The following is an 18,615-nucleotide window of genomic DNA, read 5'->3' on the forward strand; positions in this document are numbered from 1 at the left end:
CCCTGTGTTGTTTCAGAAGCATAGAATCATTTTTTGAGGTGAATGTGGTGGGATATTTGCATGGTTTCTGTGATTAAATTAAAGACCTTGTGCTTATGAGCATAATGATGATTTGTTGAGAGAAAGCATTCATTGTATTGGTCCATTAAAAATGTAGGTTGGGTTATTGCCTCACTGTTGAATCAATACTTGCAAGTGATTTCAAAGGCCTTTAGCTCATCACAGTTCAGAATATCTTAGGCTGCAGAATTGATTTCCCTTTCAAGTCTTTTGAACTTTTTTGGTTTCAAAGCTACCGACTTTGATGTCGGCAGGGGATACAAGATGATACTCGAATAGTTGCAGCCATTTTAATGAGGAAGATAATAAAAACTGAAATATTATGCATGATTGGTAGCTCCAAGCTGGCTGCTAGTTTTAAAGTAAATCTGACCATTGTGTAGTATAAAAAATAATAATTTCTTGCATTAGACCTTTGTGTTAACAATACGAACATGTTCATATTGTTGGCACATCCTTTGGTACAGGAAGACGGAAATTGTAAGTGGATTTCATTGTAACTTTTGTTCTAAAAAATTTATTTTTGTTGGTGATTTCATTTTATATTTTTTTATAATAATTTATTAAATTAATATATATTATTTATTTATTTTTAGATTTAGGTACAAGTCCATGAAGACGAAGCAAGCAAATTTTTTGTTCTATTTTACTTTTTATTGTATTTTGGACAATGGATATGTACTTGAATACTTATGTTATGTTTGAGTAAAATCTGGATGAATTTTTAATATTGGATAATGCATTCCAAGTTATTTTTGGTTGAATGGATTTATTTTCAATATTTGAGTATTATGCTTTATTTCTTCTCTAATTGATAAGTAGGTGTATCAATAATGGTTACAAGTTCACAGGCACATTTATATAAAAAGAATAAAAAAATAAATATAATTAATAAAAATATAATATATATTTTTTACGATGGTATTTGCTATCGTAAATAATGTATCGAAGATAATAAAAAAAATTTTTTGCTACCACTATTTGCGACGGTAAAGTGCTGTAAAGAAAAATTTTTTTTTGCTACCACTATTTGTGATGGCAAAATGCTATAAAAAAAATTTTATTTTTGCCATCACTATTTGCAACGGTAGAGTGCTATACTAAAAAAATTTTAGTACCACTATTTATGACGGCTATAGTTGTCGTAAAAATAAAATACTTATTTGTGACGGTAAAATATAATGGCAAAAAGTTATTTGCAATGGTATCTTCTATCACAAATAAATGTCATAAATACATCTTATATGATGCCTTTTTATGACGCAAGCAATTATCGTCGTAAAAAATTATCGCAAAAATTTTTTGCGACGGTATTCCACCATCGCAAAGTTTTTATTACGGCCGAAACGACGACGGTTAAAATACCGTCGCAAGACCGTCGCAAATATGCTTTTGCGACGATAAGTCATTATTAGCGATGAAAAAATACCATCGCAAAAAATATATTTTCTTGTAGTGTCTCTATTTATCATATAGCCTCCCAACCAATTTATTGTTTCATCTTCTTTACTATAAATATGTCATCATAAAAATCCACCTTATTATCTTCCAAGCTATAATATCTTTCGACAGAGGGATTATCTTTATTCATTTAATTGTATGAATGGTTGAAGAATCATCCTTTATCTAGCATCACAATTGTTAAGGAGGTGATCCACTGCCCGAGACAACCTCCTCCTCGGGACATGATCTGACATTCACTGATAACTTGATAAGACTATCTTAAATATTGAGGGAAAATAGAAAGTCGAGGATTGGTTCTTTGTCATTGTCCTCTCTTCGACCTTCAGCTCAGGCCTCGACCGACCCCATAGTCAGAGTCTGGCCGACACTATGATCGGATCCTATTGAGAACATATAATAATGCCTCACAATCTATGGGAGGTGAAGCTCGAGCTCGAGTTCCACGTCGACAAGGCACAATTCCATGCTGACCACCGACTACATCAATCCATATGGACAAAATCCACAATCATATAACAACTTTGATTCGCACGATAGTGGGAAGGTCCTCGATCTATCCTAATGACCTATTAGAACATGGCCTAATGGCCAAAGGATCAGATATACCGACCTAAAGATTTTAGCTAAATCTTTATATATATAAAAGATACAAAAGAGACTCTCAGGTAAGCTCCATTGAAGAAAGGAATAACACATTGCTACTCTCTTTCATCATTCTTCTTCTTTTCTCTTCTATTCTCAAGCTCCGACTAACTTAAGCATTGAAAGATCCTCCACTGAAAAATCTTCGATGAGTGTGGACTTGCCTTGCAGGTTTCCTCTTGCATCTCGATCCACGGACGGTGTCCAATTCTAGCCATGTTAGCATCCAATCAAAGTCTTGAAGCAATAGAATTAGCACTAAAGGAAGGATCATTGAAGTCCATTGTAAAAAGAAAGAGAGTACGGTGTGGATGAGAGCACACCATTCTACTGCCTCCCTCTGGCAGTCCATCCATCGTAGCCAGAGCAGTACCTTTCAAGGTTCCACTGCAATGCAACCCCCATCGGGATGGCTCTGCTACCTCTTGACAACCTAGTTCACCAGATCTAGGCCTTGATTGGTGCCGTCTAACAGCTCAAACAAGTGGTAGAGCAGCAACAACATCTGGAGCTGACTCCTCAGATGCCCCTTTTGGTGTAGTCGGCGATCTCACTCCAGCAATTCTAAATATGGCCCCTGACAATATTTTTATCATTCTCTCACTCCTGCACCCCAATCCTCCTCCCGTCGGAGCCTAACGGAGGAGGCTCGATCATGAAGCTCTTCCTTAGTTGGAGATTCAACCCCTTGTTACTCTTCCAAGTGTGGGAGATCACGATGGGAGCAAGAGCTCAAGAAGAAGGTCCAAGACATCGAGTGCAACCTCGGTGAGATCCAGATGAAAGTGACGATGGCCTTGACTTCAACTCCCAACCCTCTTCTCCAAGGCAATTCTGAGTGAACCGATTCTGGGCCAATCCAAAATACCTTAGGTGGAGCCATATGATAGCTCCATCAATCCTCTCAATCATCTAGAGGGTACATGACCCTCATGATGCTGTAGGACACCTCGGATGTCCTCCTTTGCCTCACCTTTCTGGCCACCCTTAGGAAGTTGGTGCAAGCATGATACTCGGGATCCAACCCGAGTTCATTTAGTTTGAATAACTTGGTAGGCTATTCGTTGCTTACTTCGATAGTGATCAAGCTTAGTCGAAGAATTTCAATAGCATTTTCTCCATCTAGCAAGAAGAGGGCGAGTTGCCACACAGCTATATTGCATGCTTCAAAGTCACCACACTAGAGGTGTGCGGCCTCGATGAATTGATGGTGATGATCTAGCATGAGCTCGAAAGTATACTCAAATAAAAGAAGTCGGAGCAGCATGGAAGCAAGCAGAGGCAAAAATGATCCTTAGCAAGAAGAGGGGTCGAGAGGATCCTTAGACGACCCAAGCCGGAGGAGAATCCTCCTGACCATCGAAGAGCCATAGACCAGGGACTCCACCTCGGCACTTCAATAAGTACACCCCTCTATCTGTTCCTCGATTGCAGATCTTGATGGAGATGAAGGGTAAGGAATATCTTTGGCTGCCTGAGCTGATTAAGGTCTCTCCGGAGAAGAGAAGCAAGAGAAAGAACTGCCTCTGCATAGTCACCAAGTAATCTGATAAGGATACTACTAGCTCACTTTACAACAGGATGTAGCTGACATCGTCAGAAAGTGCGAGTAGTGCCAGAAATATGCTAACATCTAATGGAGGTTGGTGACTGAATTCATCCCAATTATTGCCCCTTGGCCCTTTGCCTTGTAGGAAATTGATATCCTTGGACCATTCTCAATGGTGACTGGCCAGAAGAAGTTCTTGATCATCGCAGTCGACTGGCCAAAGGTTGCACTTTCTCTTGCTTCTCTTCTTTGGAGGGGCCTTCATCGGTTTAGACCGTCGAAGATACTCCTTGCTCTTGATCTCCATCAGGATTTAGGATCGATGAGCAGACAAAGGGGTGTACCTATTGAAGCACTGAGGTGGAGTCCTCAGCCTGTTGCTCTTCAATGGTCGGGAGAATTTTTCTTCAGCTCGAGTCGTTTGAGGATCCTCCTAGCCCCTTTTCTTGTTGAGGGTCTTTTTTTCCTCTGCCTGCTTCCATACTGCTTGGGCTTCTTCCACTTGAGCATACTTTCGAGCTTGGGCCAGATCATCACCATTGATTTGTTGAGGCCATGTGCCTCCAGTGTAGTGGTATTGAAGAGCGCAATATAGTTGTGTAGTGATTCATCCTCTCCTTGTTGGATGGAGAAAAGACTATCAAAATTCTTTGGCTGAGCTTGGTTGCTACTGAAACGAGCAATGAACAGTCTACCAAGCCGTTCGAATAAGTAGATGGACTTGGATTGAAATTCTGAGTATCACGCTTGCGCCGACTTCTTAAAGATGGTTTGGAAGGTAAGGCAGAAGAGGGTGTCCGAGGTGTCCTGCAGCATCATGAGAGTCCTACAACCCCCCAGATGATCAAGAGGGTTAGTGGAGCTATCATAGGACTCCACCTGAGGCATGTTGAATTGGTCTAGAATTGGTTCACTTAGTATTGCCTGGGAGAAGGGGGCTGGGAGTTGAAGTCAAGGCCATCGTTGCTCTGATTTGGACCTCACAGAGGCGATGCTTGATGTCTTGGACCTTCTTTTTGAGCTCTTGCTCCTGCCATGATCTCTCAAACTTGGGGGAGTAACCTGGGGTTGAATCTCCAATGGAGGGAGAGCTTCGTGATTGAGCCTCCTCTTACAAGCTCCGATGGAAGGAGGATCGAGGTGTAGAAATAGGAGAATGATGAGAATGCTATTGGGTTGTGGATCTGACTTCTGGAGCGAGATCACCAACTACATCGGAAGGGGGTGCCTGAGGAGTCAGCTCCGGACATTGCTACTGCTCTGCCACCTATTGGAGTCGTTAGATGGCATCGATCAAAGCCTGGATTTGGTGAACCAAGTCATCGAGAGGTAATGGACCCATCCCAACTGAGGGCTACATCACGACGGACCCTCGAGAGGTGCTGCTTTTGCTGTGATAGATGGACTGCTAATGGGAGGCGGTGGAATGGTGTGCTCTTGTCTGCACCATACTTGTTTTCCTCTTAAAATAGACTTCAAAGATCCTTCCCATAGCACTAATGCTATTGCTTCAAGACTTCGATCGGGTGCTGACGTGATTGGAGTTTGATACCGTTCGAAAATTAAAATGCCAAAGGGAACCAACAAGGAAAGCTCACACTCGTCAGAAATTTTTCGGCGAAGGACTCTCCGATATTTAAGTTAGTTGAAGCTTGAGAACAGAAGAAAAAAGGAGAATGATGAAAGAGAGTAGCGGGACGCTATTCTTTTCTCCAATTAAGCTTATCTGAGGGTCTTCTTTGTACCTTTTATATAAAGATTTAGTCGGAATCTTTAGACCGTTATGTCTGACCCTTTAGGCCATTAAGCCACATTCTAATATATCATTAGGATAGAAGATTTTTCTACTATCATGTGAATCAAGGTTGTTAGGCAGTTGTGAATTTTATCCATGTGGAATGTTGTAGTCGGTGGCCGGCATGGAACCTTGGCCTTGTCGACATGAAATCGAGGCTCGAGCTTTGCCTCCCATCAGTCGTGAGGCTTCATTATATCATGTCCTCAATAGAATCCAATCATAGAGTCGGTCAAACTCTAACCATGGGGTTGATCCTGAGCTGAAGATCAGAGAAAAGATGATGACAAAGAATAAGCCCTCGGCTTCCTATTTCCCCTCAACGTCTGGGATAATGTCTCGAGGAGAAGGAGGTTGTCTCGGGCAGCGGATCATCTCCCTAATAATCGTGATGTTGGTAGAGGATGATTCTTCAATCATTCATATGGTTAAAAAAAAGATAATCCCTCCATCGAAAGATATTATAGCTTGAAAGATGATAATATAAATTTTTATGCTGACACATCTATAATAAAGAAGATCAGATGATAAATTGATTGGTAGGCTGTGCAAGGAATGGATATAATTTTTTAAAATAATCGATCTGATTCAATTTATCTATTTTTTTTTATTTAAAGAAAAACGACGTGTCACCTAATATATATTTTTTTTTCACATCTCACTCCTTTCGTGTATCGAAAGAAAAAAACACGCGGTCCGCATGATTGATGTTGCAAGGGAAAGGTCAGCACCTCATCAAAAGAGGCCGGCTTAAAAAATGAGGACTGAGTGTTAAGTGCCATAGAGAAAATATATTGTTGTTGCTTACATCACATCACGAAGGCCACCGAACACATGCGCAAATGAAAGGATAAAGAGAGAGACGGAGCGAGAGCGGCGGCAGAGATCAAAGGAAATGGATACGGCCACCTTCTACTACGCCGCGGTGCTCTTCTTGGCCCTCCTCGTTACCTCCAAAACCTTCTTCGGATCCAAGAACACCCGTCCCCGGAGTCCATCTACCGGCCCCCTCGCCCTCCCCGTCATCGGCCACCTCTACCTCCTCCGCCAGCCCCTCCATCGCACCCTCTCCGCCATCTCCGCCCGCTACGGCCCTCTCCTCCTCCTCCGCTTCGGCTCCCGCCCCGTCCTCCTCGTCTCCTCCCCCTCGGCCGCCGAGGATTGCTTCACCGTCAATGACATCACCTTCGCCAACCGCCCCCAGCTCCTCTTCAACAAGTACTTCGGCTACGACTTCACCACCCTCGGCGCCTCCCCCTTTGGCCCACACTGGCGCAACCTCCGCCGCATCGCCACCCTCGAGATCTTCTCCCACGCCCGTGTTGCCGCCTTCTCTGCCTCTCGTGCTGCTAATGTCTTCTCGCTCCTCCGCCACCTTTTCGGCAACGGAGACAAAATCGAGTTCCGGAAGGTGGAGATGAAGTCGATGTTCTCGGAGCTGACGTTTAATGTGGCCATGGAGATGATCGCCGGGAGGAGGTACTACGGGGGGAGGCGACGGAGGTGGTCGAGGAGGGGCAGCGGTTCCGGCGAGTTATGGAGGAGATGTTTTTGTTGGGCGGCTCATCGAATTTGGAGGACTTCTTGCCATGGGTGAGGTGGGTAGGGTGGAACACTGCCGAGAAAAGGATGATCAGGGTAATGAGGGAGATGGATGAGTTGTTCCAAGAGATGGTGGAGGAGCGAAGAAAGAAGAGGGGAAGAGAAGATGAAAAAAAAACTATTATCGATGTTATGTTGGAGATGCAGGAGGTAGAGCCTAATTACTACTCTGACGAGATCATCAAAGGAATGATTCTGGTAAGTTCATAGTAAATTGATTCGATCTACTTCCATTACCGAGCATTATAAACTCTATTCAAACTATTCTCAACTTTTCCTTACCAAGAAAAAAAAAAAAAAGAAAAACTATTCTCAAGTTTTTCTGAGTCTAAGAGATGGAAAAAAATGTTTAAATGAACACAATTCTTTCTTTGTTTATCTTACTGCCTCCCCACCGATTACGGCAAACAAAAATAGAAAAATGACATTCATTTAAGAACATCTTTGGATGTTTAGGATTTATAATGTTAGAATAAAATTTATGATAAGATATAGCTTTTGATCCTATAAGATTTATATTAGAAAAAAATCCCATGTAACTTTGGATAATAAATTAGGATTTTTCTTCCCCCTCCTCTCTCTACCCCTTTTTTTACTAAAATAACAAACCTATCGTTATCAAAATATCATATTATTGATTAATTATAAAATAATTGATAACATAAAAAAGCTAACATATCTTTGTGCCTTTGAAATTTGTCTCTTGGATACCCACTACTTGAACCTGATTATATGTATATTATAAATTTTTTAAATTTTTTTTTATAAATTTTTATAAAGCTAACAATCTATGTTGAAGATTCTTACAAATCATCATCATTGTTTTGGGCTCACTTGGTTTGCTATTTTGTTTTTTCTGTCTATAGTATTTCTCTCAGAGGTTCCAGTTGGGAGGCTTTTATATAAAAGAACATTTCTGTAGCTTTGTTTTGCATAAATAAAGTATTTCATCTTTCACCTAAAAAAACAACATCTCCTTCAAATTACTTTGCAGGAAAAAATAAGGAAAAAAATGGCACCTTGGTGGGCTTTATCTCATGATTTTACTTCTTGCTTTCATCCCTCTAACAATGTCTATCATTTTGTTTCAGAACCTCATAGCAGGTGGTACAGATACAGCGGCCGGAATCATGGAGTGGGCAATGGCCTTGCTTCTCAACCATCCAGAGGCACTGGAGAAGGCCAAAGCCGAGATAGACAAGCAAGTGGGTCATGCTCGCTTAGTGACTGACCATGACCTTCACAATCTTTACTATCTTCAGAATGTCATCAAAGAAACCCTTCGTCTATTCCCAATAGCCCCTCTCCTTGCACCACGTGAGTCATCCGAGCAATGTGTCATACAGGGATATAGTGTTCCACGTGGCACGATGTTATTGGTTAATGCTTATGCGATACAAAGGGATCCACAGCTATGGACGAATCCCTTGGAGTTTCAGCCAGAGAGGTTTGATGAAGGAGAGAGGGAGGGATACAAGAACATCCCTTTCGGGTCTGGAAGGAGGAGGTGCCCAGGGGAGGGCTTGGCCATGAGAATTATGGGGTTAGCCTTGGGATCTTTGATTCAGTGTTTTGAGTGGAAGAGAATCGGGGAGGATGAGGTGGACATGACTGAAGGCTTAGGGCTCACCATGCCGAAAGTGGAACCTTTGGAGGCCTTGTACAAGCCATTTGAAAACATGATTGACGTTCTTTCTCAAATATGACTATGTTCTAAGGGTATGGATTGTATCTTTCGCATGATGGAGTGATTGATCTTTTTTTGCAACATAGACCGTCGGATGGTGCTCTGGATTAGCTCCGAACATCTTCAGTCATCCATCTATACAAATCTCGAAGTAATCATTGCACAATCCAATGACGGATGCAAGCGAAGAAAATATGCATTATTCTTTCATGCAAAAAATACAATCCATGTCCATGTTTGAATTTATTTCCATGTAATAACTACTACTTTTATGATGTATCAGTGTTTTGTAAAAGAAACAAAGGATTCTCCTTTTGTTTGTTTGTTTGTTTTTTTTTTTTTTTTTTGTATTTCTTGTTACATATATACCTTTGTTTTGTTATATATAACCGTCTTGCAAACCAGCTTTGTTTTGTTTCTTGGTGCTTGTTTATTTATAGCTGCATGCATGTGGTAGTGTGGCTGTTGAGGGCACTGTTAGAATTGGCGCACATTTGTTTACCTGATCATCTATGTCATAAACGTCATCTTACATGAAGAAAATTCATGAAAGGTGTTGTGGGATGGGCATCGGGGGCTTCGAGCCCGAAAGTTCCATACCGGAAATATACAAGAGAGCCTACTGCTTAAGTACTACCAGCCTCCCTCTCCCACGTGAGGCGCCTTTTGCGAGGCAAAACCGTGAGGGGCGGGGTGCTGACTGGGTCAAAGGCCTGGGCCCCGTTCCAAAGCGGACAATACCTCACGATCGGGTGGAGGTGATGGGTTGGTACCACTGGGCAGTAGATCTCGACCGATGGCGCCGTCTGTGGAAACCCGTCCCCTACCTGCAGCAGTACGCTCCCTTGCAGGGGGGGCTGTTGTGGGATGGACATCGGGGGCTTCGAGCCCGAAAGTCCCATACCGAAAACATACAAGAGAGCCTACTGCTTAAGTACTACCAGCCTCCCTCTCCCACGTGAGGCGTCTTTTGCGGGGCAAAACCGTGAGGGGCGGGGTGCTGACTGGGTCAAAGGCTTGGGCCCCGTTTCAAAGCGGACAATACCTCACGATCGGGTGGAGGTGATGGGTTGGTACTACTGGGCAGTAGATCTCGACCGATGGCGCCGACCGGATACATCTGGAAGACTGGCAAAGTGGGCAATGAAGCTCAGCGAGTTCGACATTCAGTACCGACCGCGGCCTGCCCTGAAGGCTCAGGTCTTGGCCGACTTCATCGCCGAGTGCCCGACGACCGACCAAGGGTCGGGAGCTGAAGACCCAGGACGAGACGCGGTCTCCAAGCCAGACCCGATCTCCACCTAGGTATTGCACATCGACGGGGCTTCAAACGCTCAGGGGAGCGGGGTCGGGCTCCTGCTCACGAATTCGGATGGGGTGGTCACCGAGTACGCCCTCTGATTCGACTTCAAGGCCTCCAACAACCAAGCCGAATACGAAGCACTCTTCGCTGGCTTGAGGATGGCGAGGGAACTGGGCGTCGGCAGCCTCCGGGCATTCTCTGACTCTCAGCTGATTGTGGGGCAGGTCAAGGGCGAATTCGAGGCACGAGATCCGACCATGGTCAAATACCTTCAGAAAGTGAAAGACCTCGTAGCACGCCTCAGGTATTTTGAAATTTTCCACATCCCTAGGTCGGAGAACGCCCGTACCGACGCACTCTCCAGACTGGCGACTTCAGCCTTCGACTCTTTGGGTCGGACGTTCGTGGAGACCCTCGAGCAGCCAAGCATCGATCGGGTCGAAGAAGTATAGCAGCTGACCGCCGAACCAAGTTGGATGGATCCGATCGTTCGGTATCTGACCGACGGGATCGGCCCCGAAGATCCCGCGCAGGCCAAGCGGCTCCGATGGTCGGCCTCCCAATATGTGATCATGGACGGCCGACTCTACAAGAGGTCGTTCTCCCTCCCCTTGCTTAGGTGCTTGGGACCGACCGACGCCGACTACGCTCTCCGAGAGATGCACGAAGGAATTTACGGGAATCACTTGGGGGGCAAGTCTCTGGCCTACAAAGTCCTGCGACAAGGTTATTATTGGCCTACCATGAGGAAGGACGCGGCCGAGTTGGTCCGGAGGTGCGAACCTTGTCAAAAGTATGCCAACATTCAACACCAACCGGCCAGCCAAATTGCTCCTATTGTCGCTCCATGGCCCTTCGCCCAGTGGGGGGTCGACATTCTTGGTCCTTTTCCTCCAGCGTCGGGCCAGAGAAAGTTCATAGTCATCGCCATCGACTACTTCACCAAATGGGTGGAGGTCGAGCCCCTGGCGCAGATCACCGAGCGGAAGATGGAGGATTTTATCCAGAAATCCATCATCTTCAGGTTCGGATTGCCGCACACCATCATCACCGACAACGGACGGCAATTCGACAATCAGGACTTCAGAGACTTCTGCGCCAGGTTCCACATCAAGCACCGACTGACTTCAGTCGGGCACCCACAGTCCAACGGCGAAGTCGAGGTGACCAACCGGACCCTGCTCCACGGACTCAAGACCCGACTAAATGAAGCCAAAGGCCTCTGGGTTGACGAGCTAGGCTCCGTTCTGTGGGCTTACCGAACGACCCCCCGCGTCCCGACCGGAGAGTCGCCCTTCAGCTTAGCCTACGGGACGGAGGTGATGATCCCGCTCGAGATTGGACTGCCGTCTTCAAGAGTCGAGCGGTATCGAGAGCCGAACAACTCCGAGAGTCGGAGGGCCGACCTAGACCTCCTCCCCGAACTACGAGACGAGGCTCAAATTTGCATGGCTTCGTACCGACAGAAGGTCGCTCGGTATTACAACGCCAAGGTCCGACCAAAACTTTTCAGGGCTGGTGACTTAGTCCTGAGGAAGGCAGAGGTCTCGAAGCCTCTGGACCAAGGGAAGTTGGCTCCAAACTGGGAAGGGCCCTACAAGGTAGCAGACACTTATGGTCCGAGGGCCTACCGACTGGAGACCCTTGAAGGAAAATCCATTCCCCGAACTTGGAACGCTGACAACTTGAAGTTGTATTACCAATGAACTTTGTAATTGTTCAGTCGGAATACAAACTTGGTTTGGAATCTCGGAGTTTTAACTCTTCGACTAACGAACGGAGCTCACCAAGCCCAACCCCCGACATGCCGACTTGGACTTGGTATCCGCCTGAGACCGACGACCTTATCGTCGGTAACGCATCGAACTCTCACAAGGACCGGTGCACCCATATGAACGGGAGTTGACACTCCTTCGACGGTCGACGATAAATCGGACCCTTACCAGGACCGATGTATCTGTATTAACGGGAGTTACACTCCTTCGACCTTCGACGACACATCGGACTCTTACGAGGGCCGATGCATCTATATTGACGAGAGTTGACACTCCTTCTACGGTCGAACTTTTGGGCCAGACCATCGGCTAACATACCGATCGGGCCCCGACCAAAGAAAGGCGAGATGCCTATGCGACCAGCGTCGCGACTCCCGACCGAGCTACGGCCGGTCGAGGGATATTCAGCTTACCACCGTCTATCGCACAATACGACCTCAGTCGCATTCATAATTCACCGACCGGGCTACGGCCGGCCGGGAGATATTCAGCTTACCACCGTATATCACAAGGCGCAAAGGTATACCCGACACAAGGGTATCGGGGTCCGACTTATCCGTGCACCCTCGATCGAATGCGTCGGACGACATTCGACTGAATGCGTCAGAGGGGACCCGACTACCGAACCTTTACCACGGTCGGTCGGCTCCCGACTCAACAGACGCACCCGACGGACGACCTTGACTATCAGAAGCCGATCCAAAGTCGGGACTACTTTACCTTCGGGGCGGCACGAGTTGCCGAACATCCTAACCGACCTATGGGGGTTAGCGACTTACATAAGTTAGCGACTCACGAAGACATTCACCAATACACAAGAAAGAAACAGACGAAGGAAAAAGTGAAAGAAGCTTTCATTCAAAGTTAAAAGAAAAGTTTACAAAGTCGGGTCGAAGCCCGATTACAAGTATTCCGAAAAGAAAAAGACAAAGGGAACAAAAGTCGGCAAGGCCCGATCACCCTTCTGAGTCGATCTCCTCGATCGATGGAGGATCGGGGATGACCGACGTGTCGGCCACGATCGACACTAGGTCGATGGCTGAAGCAGGACCTCCGATCGGCGGGGGGCTGGCAGTCGGTGCCACTTGCTCCGGGACGGCTTCCTCCGCCACGACGACACCTCCCGATGGCTGGTCGGCCATCTCCTCGGTGGCTTCCCCCTCGGCCCCCGGTGGGACGATGCTGCTGAGGTCCAGCTTCGGGTACAAGGCCCGAACCGCATCCCGACCGTCCTCGTACCCCACCCGGTACGAGGTGAAGCCCGACTCGAGCATCTCCTCCCGATACTGGTCGGAGGCCCGGAAGTCCTCCACCGCCCGACTGACCGACTCCCTCGCCGACCTTGCCTCTTCTTCCACCCGACCGAGCGAGTCCTTCGCCGACTCTGCCTCCGCCCTCGCTATGTCGACGTCGGCCTGGGCGACCGACAAGTCCTCCTCAGCTTTGGCAAGCTTCTCCAAGCTGACCCGAAGCTGCTCGCGCTCGCCTTGGAGTTCGGCGGCAACGCCATCCCGCTCGTGCCGCAGACGACGCACGGCCCGGCCCTTGTGTCCGGTCTCCTTCTTGGCCGACCTTAGCTCGGACCCGAGCCGGGAGACTTCGTCTACCAACTTAGCCTCCCGGTCGGCCGACTGCTTTAGGTGGACGACCAACATCGTTCGGTCGGCTTCGACCGCCGCCGACCTCTCCTTCCAAGCCGCCCGGACGGCCCCGAACCTCCGGTAACCGGCTTCAAGCTCCGACATGGTGTAGACCAGCTGCCGACGCAAGTGTTTCGTCAAGAACACATAGTTAGAAAAATTCTAAGGAAAAAGAAGGTGAAACAAGGCTTACCTCGACCATGGTCGGGTAGAACTTGGACAGCATCTCGGTCACTTGTCGGGACCTCAACGACTCCACGTCGGTCAGGAGGAGGATCCCCTGGCACAACCTCCTCGCCAAGTTGTGGTCGGCCAACGCCGACGCCCCTTCGGGGAACTGTGCGCTTGGCGGCGCAGTGTGGCTCCCCGACCTTATTTCATCCGCGGGGTCCATCGGGGCCTTCCCTCGATCGGCCGCCCCGACCGACGGGACCGACAGCGAGGGGATGCTCGAGGTCGAACCAGCACCCCCCGTTGCGGCCACAGACGCCGTCGGATGATGTTCGGTTTCCCGAACGTCATCTGGCTCCACCGCCGACGGTGAGGCCGTCGATGTTCCTTCGGCCGCTCCTTCCACCGGCCTCTCCTCCGCAGGAACTGCCAGAGCCGCGAGCGCTATGACGGGCTTCGATTGGTCGGTCACCGATGCTTCGACGGTCGGCGCCGCGGGAGCAGGTTTCTTCGGAGGACGCGAAGGTCCTGCCCCCGATGCCGGCCTCTTCCTTGATGCGAATTGCCGAATCTCGGCGTCGGACGGCCGTATTCTTGGAGGTGTCCCTGCGATACCGACAAAAGTGTTAATCAAAGAACCGGACCAAGAACCGAATGGAAAGAAGACCGGGGGATCGGGCGATACCTAGTCGGGGGACCAAGCTCAAGCCGGCGTCATAGAGAGCTTGTTCGGTAACAAGCTCCCTCTGCTTCGGGACCGACATATCTTTGAGTCGGTGGAAGTCCTCCCGGTCATCCGCCTCCACCCGGCTGTTGTCATTGGCTTCGGTTCGGGGCACGCCCCAGTGGGAAGGAAAGCCCCAAGAAGATGAAGATGATATAAAGAAAAACTGGTTCTTCCACCCATGGATGGACGATGGAAGACCAGTGATGAAGGAAAGGCTCTTCCGAGGGTTGAAGAGCCACCACCCTCGGGGTTTAGAGTGGGGTCGGAGCACAAAGAAGGCTCGAAAGAGCGAAATGCGAGGGTTGGTCGGCAAGAGCTGACACAACAGCGCAAAGCTAATTATGAGACGGACGAAGTTCGGCGCCAGTTGCGCCGGACAGAGTCCGTAATAATTCAACAAATTCCGGACGAACTCCGGAATCGGGAGCCGAAGACCCGCGCGAAGGTCTTCGACATACAACGCCAGTTGGCCGGGCGGAGGGTTGTTAACCCGACCACCGGCCCCTGGGGCGGATAGTTGAAACTGCTCCGGGATGCAATACTGCTCTCAAAGTCGATCAACGTTCGACCCCGAAAGCGAGGAAACCTCAACTTTCGGAGTCGATCGGGAGTCGTCAGTCGGATTTTCTGACCGAGCTCTCCAAGTCGGATTTCCGGCCATTACACCGGAACCGAACAAGAAGAAGAAGAAGAAGCGGAGAGAAAGAAGAAGAAGCGAAGAAGAAGCAGGAGAGGAGGAAAGGAAGACCACGAACCGGAAGAAAACCCCATCTGGAAGCGGAAAAGCTCTGCCCGCGACGACTGAGAAATCGCCCGGACAGAGTTTCGGCAGCAAAATGGCGATAGTGAGGTCTTGGGTCCGGATGGTCCTATATATATAGGGCCGTCCGACGGCCAAGATGCCTCCGCGCCGACCGAAGACCCACGGATGTGCGACACGTGACGGCTACCGGGTGGCCTGAGGATTCGGCGCGCCCCATCCCAGGACGGCCGCACCGCCCATATTAAATGCGGGGGCACCGGCCAACCACCTTCGACACGCGGCAAACGGGGCCGCGGTTCCGCATTAATGCCTCCGCGCCGATTCGCGTTCCCGATGGGACGCCTGACAGCGCCCCGCGCTCCCAGAATCGGCGCCGGATATCCGGTCGTCTGACACCGTATCGTCCGGCACCCGACCTCCTGACACCGACGTGACATCTGACACCGACTATACGTCTGACGCCAGCGAATCGCTTGACATTTATGAGACGCCTGACATCGGATCAACCCGCGGTATGGTCGGAATCTGGCATACGACGAATCCACTCCTGTTCGCCCAGGGTTGCTGCCCAAATAAAAGCATCGGCCAGCTTACCGTCCGACTCAGGAGTGGAGGGGGGCAACTGTTGGGGAATACCCACCGACCGATGGTCGGAGGGACCGATCGACCGACTTACGGGCGGAGGGACCGACCGACCGACTGACAGTCGGACCGACCGACCGACGGACGCCATCACCGATCGATTAACGGTCCACTACCGACTGAACCCGGAGGTCTGATGGCTGACTCATGTAAGCCTCGCCGACCAACGGAGGGGCCCGACGCCACTCAGCTGGCCACCGACCTAGGGTCGGTCGACTCCTCCGATCGCCGTACAGCCGCCCGAGCTTGTCGGTCCTGACAGCTGCATGCGGCACGGCCATCTAGGGACATTGTCCCGCCGAGGATATTGTCAACCCTAGTGATTTGACAGCCCCATGGCGATATGACACTTTCACGGCGACTCTGACAGTCTACAGTGAGTTGACAATTCCTCACTTGTCCGCGCCATTAATGATGGCGCCATACCGTGCTCCACTATATAAATCGGAGAAGGCAACAGTGCAAGGGATCTCTCCACTCCTCGACTCCAAAACCACAGGCTCGCTCCTCTCTCCCTCTCTCCCTCTCTCCCTCGATTGAGCTCTCTGTCTTCGCTTCACTGTTGCCCAGTCACCTCTCTGACTTGACCGTCGGAGGGTCCCCGTCGGAGCCGCCTCCGGTCAGTGTGGACTTCTCATTTTGCAGGTGCACGTTCCCCGACGATCGGACGACGAGGTGATTGGCCGTAACAAAAGGGAACTGCGATTAATGCAAGTACTAGACATGCTCTACATATGGATGCTATACAAATATGGTTCAGGTTGTATCCTTCGCATGAAAGAATGATTCACCTTTTTTTATGATGTGTGATATTAGATCGCATAATGGCTGCTATAATATTTGAGCAAGCAGATGAAGAGAGAGAGTTGGGATTGCTTTAAGGTCTATGCAACCCGCACCCATGCAAATGTCATTTATCCCAAAGGTTGAGAATAAGTGCCAGTAATGCTGGATGAAAGGTATTTTTTTTTAAATTTAGAATTTTAAATTTTTTAATCTAAGTTAAGTAGAGATGATAGTGATATGGATAATATCCATTTGGATCTACTTTTATATCTGAATCAATCTGGATACAAATAGAAATTTTAAAGACCAGCTGAGTCGACTCGAAGACCAGCTGAGTCAGCTGGAAGTTACTCCAAATCGACTCTTGAAGTTCTGACAATCATAACGGCTAGTTCTAATTTTGTCCAGATCTCCTCCCAACGGTTATTTTTGACCTCCAACAGTCAAAAATGGCTAGTTTTGAGCTCAAACAATAAGAAACTTGAAGAAAATCAATCAGATATAAAAGAGAAGTCAAGAAAACAATAAAGAAGAACTGTTCAAGTGATAAAAGCTCAGCTGTTTGCATTGACTATATTCAAGAAAGTTCAACTACTTTCATTTAATATTTTTTTGAGACTTATGTGAGCAATTAAGAAGAAGCAAGGGAACAATCAGTGAAAGCATTCAAAGCTTCTTCATTCAAGCATCAACGATAACAAATCACCTCAGTTTGGGAGCACCTTTGTTGTAACCTTTTCTTTATTCTTGGTTTGCTGTAACAAGTTTCAGAGGGACTGAAAGTTGAGGGAAAGGTTGAATCCAGCTTTTAAATTGGATTGAGAGCCATGGGTTAAGATTTGTAAAGGTTAAAGTTGATGCATCTATTTTAAAACCAACTGGATTTTTGAATAGTGAGCTAGTCAAAACTATCCAACTGTAATCTTTAGAAGATTATAGTGAAATTTCTAAGATGATCGTTTGAAAAGTGGATGTACGTATTTGGAGTGCACCAAACCACTATAAATTTGTTATATTTGTGTGTGTGCATCTTTTATTTTTGTCTTGCATTTGCTTTAGCTTAAATTCAGTACACAACATTTGAATTAGCTCACAGCTAGTGCACATATCTGTTTATAATTTTTAAAATCCAATTCACTCCCACTCCTCTTGGATTGTCTAGCTGGACAATATAAATAAATTTTAACTCCTAAAAAATAATTAAATAATATAAATATTTTTTGCATATGTAAGTTTTGGATATAATGAAATATCATCTACCATATAAAATATTACTAATTTAATCACAGACTAATCTTAATTGAATCAATAATATATCCAAACCTAATTTAAAAAAAAATGATTCCATCTTTTAATTCAATCTTGGCCACTGATTTTTTGAGCCCAATCCCTAGTATATCATTAAACTGATCTTGCCTAGTATGTCTCAAATAGACCTAAACCCAAAAATAAATTATTTATTATAAAATATTAAATATTAAAATATTTTAATAAATATAATCTATAATTTTAAATTTATTTTTTAGATATTAATTTTTTAAACTAAATATATAATATATATATTATAAATTTATATAATCGAAAAAAATATTTTATTATTTTTTTAACGGGGAGTTGAGAAGCCATCATGTATGAGGATGGGGAGGTCCTTTAATATATTAGAAGATAGTTTTTTGTTAAAAATATATATATATATTACAAGATAGATTGATTGATTGGAGCTTCGTTGATGGAAATATATTTTACGATTACTTATTATGGAGTTGGATACGGGGTGATTCCTCAATCATTTTGATTGGACAAATAACTCTTCTATTAAAAAGATAGAGTGCCACCTAATAATTTTTGTTTCCACATCTTTCTTCTTTCTTGCACCAAAATTATATAATAAAATAACATGCAGTCCAGCCAAAAAAAAGGACTGTGTTACGTTCCGAAAAAAAAAAAAATTGTCGTCATTGCTTACATCACATCGGCTTGAGGCCGCCTCAGACGCATAAAGGAAGAGG

General features: G+C 46.8%; 1 protein-coding gene across 1 annotated transcript; it reads left to right on the plus strand.

The window, feature by feature from the left end:
* Nucleotides 1-6,332: 6,332 nt before the first annotated feature.
* Nucleotides 6,333-9,139, plus strand: LOC105033269 (cytochrome P450 81Q32). The gene is given in 3 exon segments (XM_019846588.2): nucleotides 6,333-6,997; nucleotides 7,000-7,310; nucleotides 8,204-9,139. Coding segments are annotated over 3 exon segments (1,518 nt in total). The 5' UTR covers nucleotides 6,333-6,405; the 3' UTR covers nucleotides 8,819-9,139.
* The last annotated feature ends 9,476 nt before the right edge of the window (nucleotides 9,140-18,615 follow it).

The sequence above is a fragment of the Elaeis guineensis genome, chromosome 6, assembly GCF_000442705.2.
Source record: "Elaeis guineensis isolate ETL-2024a chromosome 6, EG11, whole genome shotgun sequence".
NCBI classification, from domain to species: Eukaryota; Viridiplantae; Streptophyta; class Magnoliopsida; order Arecales; family Arecaceae; genus Elaeis; species Elaeis guineensis.